We start from the raw sequence: 14,223 nt of genomic DNA, 5'->3' as shown, positions 1-14,223 counted from the left end.
CTCCTGTTGAAGTTAGTGGGGGGAGGGTGTTCTGCATTCTTGGCAATGGGACTGGAGTTAGGCCAGGGCTGAGAGTGCTTTTGGAAATCCCACTTGAATGGCACAGCAGTGAAGACTTCAAGCACAGGAAATGAGCACTTCTTCAAACTCACATCCACATTATCGTGATGCACCAAAATCCCTGTGATTCAAGATGAGAATACAACCCTCAGCAACACACAAAGTGCAGAAAATCTGTGGCAGAACTTATGGGTAACGCTGAATAAAGGAGAACAGGAGAAAGGCATAAGGTAAAGCAGACATGAACACTCTGTCAGAATAGGGTCAGTCAGACGCTGGATTGAAAGATTTCTTTTCTTATCTCTTGAACCTTTAAAATGTATTATTGTTTTTTAAAAAACAAAATGGAGAAAATTAAAAAAAGTACCATCAGATGAAGAGCAGGTACTTGTTTTCTTCTGAGGGGAAAAACAGCCAGAAATCTGTTCCTGTGAGTCCCAGCTCATGTTGAGCATTGATCCTTAGACTTTACTTTCCAACAGCAGGATCTACATTTCTGAACCTCAGGGCCTAAAGTCAGGCACCTAAATCCATATTTTTGGTAGCTAAATAAAAGTGGCCTGATTGTCAGAGGTACTGAGCATTCACAGCTTCCATTCTATCTACTTACCTTGGGGTTTTCCATGTGCCTAGCACTGTAGTTCTTTGACTTGGATCATCTGCCACTGAAGTTAATTGGCGTTTTGTCAATGACTTCAGTAGAAGCAGGATCAAGCCCTTAGCGCTTCCCATGTAAATGAGACCCGCCGAGCAAGTTCTCTAGTAGATTTCATGGAGTTTCCTCCCTTCTCTGGTAGAGAGGACTCTACTATGGTTACAATATATTTTGTGTATGTTTTCTCCTTCCCTTTCGCTCTCCTGCATCGAGTTGGTTATTGAGGAATGGCCCTGCCAAAATCTTCAGTTTTAATCTTACTCCATATACATTGACATACAGCTATAAAAGTATCACCTCAACACAGGGCCCAATGAGATTCCCATTAACTTCGGTGGGAGTTGGATCATGCCCATTTGGCAAAAATGCATTAAAACTAGTTTAAGTTTGGAAACTGAGCAAATGAATGAAAACTATTAAGTAAATATTCACCTCCTGTGGGGATAGGACATGGTCCCAGATGTTGAGCTGGCTAAGAGAGCCCACAAAAGATTCTGCTGGATTGAATCCTTCTCCTCTCTGGTCTTGCTCTTGTCCAAGTATTAGCGCACCACCACCTAAACACAAAGCAAAATGAAGATGTTACTGCTCTGTACAGTTGTTGATGATGGTAAATACCTTATAGCAAAAACTGTCAAATACCCAAAGTACCCACAAAAATTGGTTACCTTGTAGCAGTGATCTTTAAAGGTTAAGCTAACCTTGACTGGAAACTGGGGATACTTTTAAGTGGTTGTTTAAGAAAGGCCTTTTCTTTTTAGAGTTACCCTTAAACTAGGTTTTACTGTGAATCATATTACAACATAACTAATAATGTAATTATGAATTATTAATTGGCATAGCATATTTCACAGTAACACTTGGTTAACTGTTGCTTTAAATTATCCCTTATCAATGTTTCAAAACTTATACAAAGAGTTAAAATACCATGTAGAAAAAAGGAGCATTTGATTCCAAACAACTGAACCACATGGAAGACTTGATGGTAAACACCCCACACAAGTAAATTCTGTTTTATCTCATCTAATATTAGCAGTAACATTGGAGACCAGTTTGTGCCTGGCACCACATGAGGCCAGAGGTGCCAGATGCCTTCCTGCCTTGTGCCCAGGTTTTGGAGAGAGCCACAGTGTGGTTGGGAATGGAGGGAGGGAGCACAGAACCCTGCAGGAGCTTCACCATTAAAAACAGAAACCATGCTATGTTTCTGAGAAGACTGTTCTAAAATGGTATATTCATTAAAGATTTCAAATGACCAGTACTCTTCTCTGGAAAACATGGACCTTCCACTGCTCTTCAGCTCTCCCATGAAATAACATATTGCATGTCTTCTTTTAACACTACAATGCAACAGTTGCTCTGAATGGAAAACACTCCAAATACTGTATGTCATGCAACCTGTTAAGTGTCCTTCATTTTCAAGCAGGTAGTTAAGGGCTTGATCATCCTCCCGTTGCAATCATGGGGGGTTTTGCCACTGATTTCAGCGGGGAAAGTGTCAAGTTCTAACAATAAACAAATCTTAATTTCTTCCTCATATAAAGGAAACAATGAAAGAAGTGGACATAAAACAGTTCTGTCATTCATATTCTAGTGAATGTAAAAACATGTCATATACTGTGAGGAAGAGGTGTTCCTGAAATTAAACTCCAAAAATAGGCCTGAAAATTTTGAGAAAAAAACCCTCTAAGCACATGCTTCCAAACCAAAATCGCTCCTGAGTTTAACACAGGCATCCAGCTGTGAGATCAATTCTTACTAAAATATTCCCTAGTCAATTTAGTCAATGCATTTCTTCTATGGGCAGGATTCTGCCATCCTTAAGCAGCCTGTATGAGACCTTACTCCACGAATATTCCCATTGGTTGAGTGAGAGACTACTCATGAACTAAGGTACTACCCAGCCTGACGAAGGATGAAATAATTCAGTTCTACATAAATGCTGAACACAGAAATAAACAAAATAAAAAAGCAAGCCCTACAATAACAAGAGAAAAGAGAAAACAGACCCAAACAAACGTTAACAAGATATACCAGGGATTTTTGATCCTACAGATAGACCTCTGCCTCCATCAGACAACTTCCCATCAATATACACATTCCAGGCTCCATTCATGCATGTCCAGGTGACTGCAATGTGATGCCAGTTGCCGTCGTTCACAGAGGGACAATCCGTGATCCTCTCTTTCCCATTCACATAAAGAACCCAGCTGCATAAAAAGCAAATACCAAGGCACATTCAATCACATGCAGAGTTTTAATAAATATAACATTCTCTTTCAAGAAAATAAAGTTTTCTTTCTGCTTGCTACTCCCTACACAGGAAAAGTAATTTACTGAAGGAAGTTAAGTTTCCCCAGCTCACACAGGAAGTCCCTGCTGCCATACTTGTTCCCAAAGAGAAGACTTGGGAGTCGTCATGATCATACTCACAGACAGTGAAATAAGGGGCTATTTCCACATGTTTAGCTCTGTAAATACTACCAAAAAAAAAAAAAAAAAAAAGGAATTTCAGTCATGTTTTTCAGTGGATTCCTAAACTTGAGTTGTTCTTGGTGTCTCACAGCCCATTGGCCAGAGGGTCACAGCAATCAATATGCCTGCTGATAAGCTCCTTTTTTATGTACATGTTACATTAAATACATCTTTTTTATTCTGTGTAAAAAAAGACAGAAAGAAATATTCTGCCTTCTGAGCATTGCTACTTTGTTGCAGACACCAATGTCCCAAAATTTTGGGGGTTTTGGAATTAATCACAGGGAAAAAAATCAGTAAGAAAGGGCAACTCCAGCTACACAGTTTTGATTCAGATTCAGCTATGAACTTCCCCAAAGACAGGCGTCATTGGAATTTGGTGTTTTAGTTCAGACTCCTCTCTATCAATTAAAATGCAGTTATAATCTAGGAAGAAAGATAATAATACTGTTGATTGATTTACCCATTGTAATCTGTTAGCAGAAATGAATTGTCACTTCCATTCTCCACTGCGTAAGAAATTGGAGTCCCATAATTAGTAGTGTCAGTTGATCTCATCCAGAATGCACAGGTGATGTCACCAAGTGACGGGAAAATATTGTCAAGCATGACATAGCCATAGATACCAGACACTTCAAAATCCAGGTTAAAACCAGAGGACTGTTCTGTAACAAACAAGAATAATTTTCAGATCAACAAATTAAATGAAGCTTAATCAAATGCAATAAAACTAACCATAACCAGGCTAAAAGTATTTGCTTTCAACTGGACTGAACTAGAAATATTCTATTTCTAGCCTACAAGGTGTTCACATACCTAGAAGAGATGCAGGGTTTAAGAAGCACAATAAAAAAAAATTGTAATTTTCTGGTAGATAATGAACATGAACCTTTCACAACATTGGATGTGCCTTTCAGCCCTCTGTCATACAACTAACGTGTCCATCTGGCCATCCTAAATCCAAAAGTGCCTGACTGGACCTGTGTATAAAATGGGACCAAATGGAGACATGGTTCTTTATGGAATTAAGATATTGTGCATTTATGGAATAGAATTTGTGTCTTTCATGTTCAAGGTATTGCAAGGTGCTTTACAAAGAAGTAAAATGCATGTTCTGTGCAAATGCAGCAGCCATTATGCATTCAGTGGTAGTTCTCATAAAGCCCTGGACATTAGAATCTGTTCTACTGAGAGAGGGGATGATGCATAGATGACCAGCACATCTCCTGCCCCTTCATAAAAATTGCCAGTGGATCTTTAACTTCCATCTGAAGATCCACCACATATGAACAGAAGGTATCACAGATTAACATCTTGTCTAAAACAGAAATGTTACTGAGACAAATTTATCTCTGTTGTAACCTCGCTGAAGTCAAAGGAATCTCACCAGGTTGGAATTTGACCAGTCATCTTTAAGACTGTATAGCCCTTTGTTACCACAATATCTGTGACTTTCTGATGACAGCATCACGAGTAGTATGTGAAGAGCTAAATAACTAGGACATGTGAAAGAGGCCGAAATTGAACTTCACAGGCCTACAGTGCATGACAAAAAGGGTACTGTGCTTTTAAGCAAAGAAAAACATTTACCAAAATATCGTTTGCTAGCATGCATGCTGTTACTTGGTATTTACAGGCTACATTTGAAATTAATTATTATTATATTATTATTTGAACTGCTGTAGCTCGCAACGGCTTTGCTCAGGGTTGAGACCCCACCCTGCCAGCCGCTGTGCAGAGAAGCCATACGGTATTAACTCAGCTAGCATAATTCTTGCCCGGAGGCTTTGTCAAGCCACCTTTTGCTGACACTCTGGTCCCGTGTACCTGTTTCACACCTGCTGCCCGTAAAGCCAGGGGGACATTTACAAACGTACGAGTTCAAGGCATCCACACAGGCTGCTTGGTTTAAACAAGGATTGGGTTCACACTCATTGATGTTCACTTCACAGTGCAGTCCCGTGTACCCTGTCACACACTGACACCTGAGGATAAAAACAAAAACACTCTTGTGTTGTGGCCACTTTTAAAGCTCACACATCTGTGGACTGGAGGCACTCTTTGTTTCTGCTAGTGATCCAGTTACATTACAAAAAGCCGGAACATTAGAGAGGCACCCCAATATTACGGAACCTCGAAATTCACAACTGGTCCTTTTCTGTAAAATGGGCCAGAGCAGAACACCCCATAAACATCAGAGAAGTTCTGATCTGGATCCAGAAACAAACTTTTTGGTCCAGGTTCATCTTGATGAAACATAAAAATAGAAGACAGGAGGAAGGGCTGAGGTCCATCAATGCCCATATCTTCCCCCGGGCCCAACAATCACAGGAAACTTGATCACGTGGGATACACAAATTGATGAAAATTGTTCAACACTATAATAGAAGGTTAAAAAACACCAAGGGTCCCCCCTTCTTCCCCATGCCAATACAGCCTGGGGGAAAACTGATTCAGGAAAATAGTACTCTGTAAGTTTCCACACACTGTAAGGGTGGCAGCCCTACAGCACTCTCACTTTCTACCCCTCCCCCGCCACATTCTCCTCACTATCTATCACGCCTTTAACAAAAGCTAAAATAACACCATCACATTTATTTTCTTTTTAAATATCCACCTTTCTCCCACACTGGGGTGCGTGTTGAGACCACTTGACAGATTAGCCTACCGCCTTTGCTAAAATCTTTGGGGAAACCCAGACACTGCAGCACATCTGGCTTTGTGTATTACAGGAAGTCCATCAGCAGTTTTTCACCTGAAGTTGTTGATACCATCTTTGCATTTGGCCCCATTCTTACAGGGTCTGCTGAGACACTCATCAATGTTTTTTTCACACAAGACACCAGTAAACCCAGGAAGGCACTTGCAGTGGAAACTCCTGAGCCGATCCTCACAAATGCCCTTGTTTAGACATGGGTTTGAAAGGCATTCATTCACCTCTGTTTCACAGCGAGTGCCTGGGAAGAGAGAGACCAAAGCAAAGGTTTACATTCAATTTTAAAAGATTCAAAATCTGTTAAGAACAATCAGGAACCAATTTCTATGATTCGGTGTCTCCGACAAATCCAGAAGACAATTAAAATTATACAGAATTCTTTGGGGAATGGCAAACAACAGATTAGCTGAGTGGCTGGCTTTTTTCCTCAGCATAAAATATATTGCATTGATTGGATGCAACTGTAGAGGAGATGCAGGAATCAGATTCACAGTTATAGAAATAAAACCCTCATTACAAGTTTGTCAACATTTGAAAAAAAACAAACTTTTACTGGGAATGTACAGAAGTGAGTGTTACCAACTTTGTTAGTAAGTTGGGCTCTTCAAATAAGAAGTATGTCTCATCTGTCAGGGCTTGTCTACATTACCCGCTGGATCGGCGGGCAGCGATCGATCCAGCAGGGGTTGATTTATCGTGTCTAGTCTAGAGATGACAAATTGACCGCCAAGTGCTCTCCCATCGACTCGGGTACTCCACCAGGGCAAGAGGCGCAGGCGGAGTCGACAGGAGAGCATCAGCCATTCACTTACCGCAGTGAAGACACCACGGAAAGTCCGTCTAAGTCCGTCAACTTCAGCTACGTTATTCACGTAGCTGAAGTTGCATAACTTAGATCGATACCCTCCCCGGTGTAGACCAGGCCTCAGTTTGTAAATGGTAAAGTAATGATATTCAGGTGTCAATATGGCTTAAGGGCTGGATCTTTCATCACCAACATTCCCATGAACTCATACATTCTCAGGAAGTTGTGTGTGTGAAGAGTGCAGGATGGGCCCCGAGGACATATTAGAAACACACACACAATCAGAAGCTGAGACACCATTCTGAGTAAATGATGAGAGATACAGAGGAGAGAAAGTATTGCTACAATGGAAATGAGGTTGGAACCTTTTCATTTTTTAAGAAAACCATCCAGGAGTTTAGTTCTGCATAAAGTTCCAAGTTGTGAGATATGCAAAGTTGCAGAAACTGCATAAGATTTAAAGTCAAAGCTTTGCGGCAATCTGGAAACCCAGGAGAAGAAAATCATTCTTTAACATGACACAAAGCAACAGAAAGTTACAGAGCTAAATGGGATGGGAAGCAACTTCTAATAGCGATGGGGAGGATTTGGCCCATGGATATGCTATAAAAATAATAAATAAAACAACAACAATAGCATTTAACACTCGTATATCAACTCTGAAATATTTCATCAAGGTGAATATTATTATTCTTTGCTCAAGGTCATACAAAGTTGGGAATAGACCCCAGATCTCCTCACTCCCAGTCATGTGCTTGAAGCCACCAGACCACACCTTCTCATCTAAATATTACACATACCTAGATCAATGCATACCTATAGCAAATATATGAAGATAATCTTGAATTACACTTAGTGAGCATAAGGTACATATTTTCTGGTTAATATAAATAAAAACTAAATCAATCAAGAAATACAGCTTACCTGTGAATCCTTCTGCACATGTGCAGTGATAAGCATTGATGCCATCAACACAAAGTGCTCCGTTCACACATGGGTTGGACCTGCATTCATTTATATCTTCCTCACACAGTAAACCTTCAAGCAATAATAGTTACAAGCCATGATTTACACAGTATTTTAATACATACATGGTACGTATCCTGTAGTGATTGGTTTTGAAAGCCATAATGGCAAAATATTTCTTGTGTCATAAAAGGTTATTGAGAGCAGGAGATAAAATCTCTCAAGGATGCAATTCAGTGTGAACAGTTGCCCGTCCATACACGTAGTTACTGAGACTTTGGAGCTCAACGTTTAAAAAGTAGTCAGCCGCACATGTATAATTTTAATTCATATTGATATAAAAAGCTTTTATAGGGCTAATGTGATATAGGGTAGGGACTGCTTAGGTGGAAAGATCTGGGCATAGGAGTAGGAGGATACCTATTCAATAATCAACAATTTAATGATAAAATAAGTTAAGACCTCGATTCAGCAAGGTACAAAAGCAGGTGCCAGACTTTAAGCATGTGAAAAGTGCTGTTCAGAGAGAGAGAGTGTGTGTGCGTGCGTGCGCACGTATGTATGTGTGCGTGTTTTCAATAACGTTTCTGTTCGAAGAGAAAAGATGAAAAAATATCAATTAGGCATCCATAGAATTACTCACATGCTTGAAGTTAGGTATCTGCCTTGCTGAATCAAGGCCTTACAATATTAGGTTTCATTAGCATTTTTCCACAAAAGTGCCTCGTTAATATTTCTTCACTGTTATTCCTTTTTTTTTTTTTTTTTTAGAACAGAAGTGTTACTACCCACACACAGACACAGAGTACATCTTGAATATTAATCCTTTTACTTCACAGAGTATTCACCTACACCAAAGGTCTTCTCTGTCTAATGGGCCAGATTCACCACTGTTATAATTCCGTGGAAGTCACTGAAGAAATAAGCATAACCCTAATAGGTCTGTTTTATTTATGCAGCATGTAACTGATACCCTTACGAAGAGGAGTTATAAAGCAATTAAATCACTTCTGTCACCTGTATAGCCTGGTTGGCACTGGCAAATGAACACCCCAATACCATCTTTGCAAACTCCATTGTTGAGGCAAGGGGTTGACTTGCACTCATCAATCTCCTTTTCACACTTTAAGCCTAAATTGAAAAACAAAGCAGGATCACAACGAAGAACACAGAAAGAAAGTATAATTAAATCACTCAGAAACACGGAGGGCATTACAGACCATTATCTTTGCTTTAAAACACAGCAGTTTACCAGAGACCTGTGACAATTGCTATCAGAAAGGTACAGTGCAGATCAGGCAATAATAAAATACAAGCTGATCAGCTCCAGATCTTCAAACTTAGTACATTTCTATCCTTTTAAAAAAAAACAATCATTGGGGAATATAACATACCCAGTTGCTCTGGAGCAACTGCAGAGCTCACAATGGATACATGCAAAAGCAGACCTACTGGGATTAATGGACTGCAGCGTGAGTTTCTCGGTCCTTGCTGATCACAGTTGTGGTCAAGGGGTGGATTTTCAAATATATTCAGTCTTGGTCTGATGCTGCTCCCATTAAAGTCAGTGGGGATGTTACCATTAACTCCAATAGGAGCACAGTATAGGCCAACATGAGCCTTTTGAAAATCTCTCTTAGAGAACAAACACTGAGATAAACCATACAACAACAAAGGGAACAGTTCTTCATTTTTTTAAAAAATGTGAAGAATAATGAATAACCTGTGTCAGCAATAGTGATTTCCATTAATTATATTATATGCTTTTTCTGCTGGGAGTGTCAAGTTCTTTTATAATTTCTCCTCGGAACAGAACTTTCTAACTACCTCATACGATGAAACAATGTCCCCCCAACATACACACACTTTACCTGTGTATCCAGGTGGGCACATGCAAATGTACCCACTTCCAAGTTGTTTGCATGTGCCATTATTATGGCATGGTTCCAGGAAACACTCATGAAAAACCTGTCACAGATCAGAACAGTAGAGTTATCAAAGAGGTGGAGAGACAACCATGTGTATTACACAGACAAATATCAAACAATGACTGACATGTAACAGCATTTTAAAAAAAAGTCTTTATGCCACAGTTCTCTAGCGTTTCTTTTCCGCTCCATTCCTCTCCACAGAGGCTGGTAATGTATCCCTGCCATCAGCCATTTGCAGTGGCTGGGAGAGGTGAGTCAGGGCACACTGTGGAGTGCATTAGGCCTACAGGCTGTATTTTAGCCACCCCAATCTAAAGAATACAGAAATAAATACCCAGAGCTAGTGGCATGAAAGGGACTTTTTCAGAGGTTAGCATTCTAGTTATTGTTATTTATTTGTATTTTGATAGCAGGCCTCACTTCAGCAAAGCACTCAAGCATGTGCTTAACTAAGTACATGAATGGTCCTATTGACTTAAATGGGAAAACTCAGCTGCTTCCTGTATTGGGGCCTGAGTTTGTGGACTGCAGGTATTATAAGCTAATAGTTCAGGTCTAATTTGTCACTTACCAACTTTATTCATGTAATGATTCTGAGACAGAGTGGTCTTTTCTGAGTTACAACAATGGGGGCCTTTCATGCAAACCCATAGTCCTGGGAATAGTCTCCACTCACGTGAGTGATCCCATGTATTTTGAGAGGGCTAATAACAGGAGAAAGGATTTGCAGAATTGGGTCATACCTGACTTGTCTGACATCTCTTCTTAAATTTATATAAATCAAAACAAATAAATGAAAATAAATACTTCAGAACCAGAACCTGGAAGCCAGAAGTAATCTCCTGGAAGACTAAAATGAAAAAGAAACCAAATAAAAGAGACACTGATCGCCAGCATAGGAGCTACTGATCAGATGAGGGGCAGACCTGCCAACTGCAAGGAGTTGGGGGTTTTATGTTTTTTTTAAAAATAAAAGTTTAGTGACATTTTTTATGTCAGGCTAATGTTATCATGCTTCTAAATCTAAGACGGCCTTTGACTGGATCAAATCTCCTACTCCCAAATACTACTGTTCTATTATTGTAGTAGAATTTTAAAATACAATATTTTAGTGAATCACTATTAAATTACCATTGAGTGGAAGAGCTTATTAGAAAACGCAAACACAGTTTTTTTATTTCTGCTGCATAAGGCCGTTAATTAAGGACTAATATATATATAAGCCAGCTATGGAGTTATAAGGCACGATGTTTGATCACTTTAATCAAATAAAGGTAGCCCCCATGGTAACTACAGCTGCCTAGTTTGGAAAATAAACTCATTATCACAATTATATTATGGAAGGCATTAGCCATTTAATATTGGCATCCAATACTCCGTTTCTTCCATTAGAGCTAGCATCATTACAAAAATAAATAAATCTTGTCCTTGCCTGACTGCTGACTTTGTATTGCTTGCTGATATTTTCTGGAGAGACTGGTACCATCACGCTCTCCTCGGCCGCCGTGAAAGTAGAGCCAAAACCTAAACAGGATTATTATGAAAGCAGCTGTTAATGCAGCTTGACAAGACCCTAACTGCATTGCATTGATGCATTTAAAAAATGCTATGAGGGAAGTGGATTTGTGGGAATAAATACCACACTTACAGTAAAAACTTATTCAATTCCAAAACACGAACATCAATAATAAATGAAGAAAGGGTGGGGCACTGTATTGAACTCACTCTTTAGACTTATTCCTCTCCAGTCCTGACTTAGAGCTTAGATGGTCACATAAATCATGTTAGTCTGTCTACTGCGAGGTAGTTTTTATAGGCCAAAGGCAAAACTTTCATTGTTTCCATCGAGGTTACTATCTAGGCTCTGTTAGGGAACCTTAATCCATATCACACAGTCATCCACAATTTTGTGTGACTGGCAGCGTCTGATAACTCAGAGATAATCCAGGAAAGGAATAGCAGGGGTGATGCATTGGTAGAAATGTGTGGCGAACATTGTGGAAGGAGAATGGTGTATTCTTCCTTTGAACGGACCCAATTTTCACTAAGGGCCAGATCCTGCCCCCCTCAGTCACATTCTCTGGAGGAAATTAATCAACTTACTTGAACAGTCTGTGATGGATCTGGCACCAATGATCGTAGTTGTCCCATAAAAGGGACAAGATAAGCAGTAGGACTTTCCTGGGTCGGGCTGATAGTAGTCCCGGGGGCAGGGGTAGCAAGGCATTAAACCAGAGCGAGAGAATTCCCCTGCTGCACAAGGTACTGCAAAGTGCAAAACAAACTCTAATGACTGCTGGCTCCCAGTGCATGGTCTTTTCCCCACCATCATACGGCAGTTTTTGCCTCAGTCCTACAAGACTAGGCCAATAATCACGAGAATTTCACAACCAAAGTGTGTGCTTATTTAAAGGGTCACTCAGGTTAACTCTGGCCCCAAATAAGCTCTTTTTCAAACCTAAGACCAGAGAAATGTTTCCATGTAATCTTTGTCCTATGGAGACAGTTCTCAAATTCAACCAAACACCCCACACCGCAGTCCTTGCAGTGCACAAACATATTTTCAACAAGGTCAACACCTGGAGACAGATTCTCTTCCCTGGTCCACTCTCACTGTGGACTGTTCTCCTCATCAGCCCTTGGGGTGCAACTGCCCCAAAGGGGTCTGTGCCAAGACAGAACCCACTGACGGTAGTTTACTTTGAAAGCAGACTCAGTAAAAACTGAGCAAGGACCTCAGGATTTTGACCCACAAAAATGATTGGCTATTGCCTGGATGATTGTTACAAACCATCGAGTAGTGCTTTCTATAAATAAAAAAAGGAAGTTTTTATTATCACATAACCATCTGGATATCTGACACAGGGCCTAGAATAGAATTCTTTGTGCATACAGCACAGCTTCGTCTCTGAAATCTTTCAGAAAAACTGGTGTTTGATATGCAGCAAAAAATTATCTACACTGCTGCTGGGTGACATAACTTCACTGCAGTCAGCCAGGAGCTGCAGGTTACCTGAGGTCAGATCAATGGGGCAATAGTGGATGGTATTTAGCAACATTTTGTTTTCAGGAATTTCACTGGCCTTCTCCTCACAAACCTCCACATGCTGAGATATCCACAGCTCCTCTTTTCACTGTTGACAGGTTTTCTGGACAGGCGATGCAGTTCTTAGATCCAAACACAGGTTGATATGTGCCAAGAGGACATGACTCACAGGTTTCAAGACCATTAGGTGAATACGTTCCCTGCTGGCACTGAGCTAAAAGGCAAAATAATACATAAAGATTAGGCATAAGGCTGAGCGATATCTAACAGATAGTATGTCTCCTGTCCCCTAAAAATAAAGGTAACACTTTATAATATATTGACAAGCAACCCTTGAAAGAAACAGCTACCAGGACATTTGTAAACCAGAAGATAGTGCTCTATGCAACGTTTCGCAAAGTACAGACAGCACATAGCATCAATCCCCTCTCCAAATGCATTTAATTTATTGAGGGTTGTTTATTTCACTATAATTTCATGGACACATCAAAACCACAGGCTGTACAATGAAATGTGCAACGCACAGAATAAAGAAAATGCAATTCTATGATAGCCGGTGGGCTGCAAATTACTGATAGTGTATTTACAAGACATAAACTCGCTATAGTTTATTATATTCCAATCAGCTGCAGATTGTTTATCGTTAGCAATTCACATTTTAACTAACAAAGCCAATTAAACAACAGTAACTAGAAAATACCAATCCTTATAATCATAAACAAGCTGCGAAGTGAGAGCTCTCTTCCGGCTTCGAGGCAGAACGGTGCAAGGTGGGACACAGCAGTGACAGTGGCAAGAGGTATTATTCTTTGGGAGATGTAGAGGATGTTGGCAGGGAGAAGTACTAAGATGTGGCACTACGTGTACTCTTCCCTTTCAGTGCTGCAGCATGCACTCTCTCTGGCCTTAACAGCCTGTTCCACGGACACTTAAGAGGTACAAGCAATGGCATTCTAGATATCTTCTCCCCTCTCCACATGTACCCACACAGGGGCAGCCAGGATCTAGGTAAAAGCCGTCAAGTAACACAGCCATCCCTTTAATTTTCTGTGGTGCTATTCTAGTTACATTTTGCAATGCTCAGTAGTTTCAAGCACTAGAAGTAAACTTGAAAAGTGATTCTTTTCTGAATGCTGAGCTCGCACCTTTACACTCAGAGATACTCCTGGAGTGGAGGTATTCGGTATAGCTGCCAGATGGGCAACTTTTGCATTCCAGCTGCCCTTCCTCATCTTGATAGGATCCAGTCCAGCAGCTTTCACAAGTGCGATGCTCCAGAGAATAATAGGTACCCAAAGGGCAGTTAACTGGGATTTCAGAGAAGGAAAAATAAAACACACGTTAACCATGGAATACCTGACAATAAGCAGATGCTCTTCTTGGTATTTCAGGGCAACTCCATTTAGCCTAACTCACTTTATCTCAATCTTGGCTATGTGGATTCAGTGACATCTGTGCAACCTCACTGACCTGACTGGGTTTGCATAGGGGGAACTGATTGGAACTTTGTAAACATTTGCATTCATGATGAATAGGAAGGAATGGACTGTCTCCCTCTGCCTGAGGAAA

General features: G+C 40.3%; 1 protein-coding gene across 2 annotated transcripts in view; it reads right to left on the bottom strand.

Moving 5' to 3' along the window:
• Positions 1-14,223, bottom strand: part of SVEP1 (sushi, von Willebrand factor type A, EGF and pentraxin domain containing 1) — a 165,313-nt gene that overhangs the window by 68,409 nt on the left and 82,681 nt on the right. For both annotated transcript variants that reach the window (XM_074953510.1, XM_074953509.1), the window contains 12 exons: positions 13,800-13,961; positions 12,707-12,868; positions 11,712-11,873; positions 11,041-11,132; positions 9,549-9,645; positions 8,695-8,808; positions 7,636-7,749; positions 5,946-6,147; positions 5,018-5,175; positions 3,654-3,855; positions 2,750-2,925; positions 1,148-1,272 (listed from right to left, as the gene is read on the bottom strand). In XM_074953510.1, coding sequence (XP_074809611.1) covers positions 1,148-1,272; positions 2,750-2,925; positions 3,654-3,855; positions 5,018-5,175; positions 5,946-6,147; positions 7,636-7,749; positions 8,695-8,808; positions 9,549-9,645; positions 11,041-11,132; positions 11,712-11,873; positions 12,707-12,868; positions 13,800-13,961 — 1,766 coding nt within the window. The remainder of the gene's footprint in view (positions 1-1,147; positions 1,273-2,749; positions 2,926-3,653; positions 3,856-5,017; positions 5,176-5,945; positions 6,148-7,635; positions 7,750-8,694; positions 8,809-9,548; positions 9,646-11,040; positions 11,133-11,711; positions 11,874-12,706; positions 12,869-13,799; positions 13,962-14,223) is intronic.

This window comes from Natator depressus, chromosome 5 (assembly GCF_965152275.1).
Source record: "Natator depressus isolate rNatDep1 chromosome 5, rNatDep2.hap1, whole genome shotgun sequence".
Lineage (NCBI taxonomy): Eukaryota > Metazoa > Chordata > Testudines > Cheloniidae > Natator > Natator depressus.
This window is presented reverse-complemented; position numbering and strand designations above follow the sequence as displayed.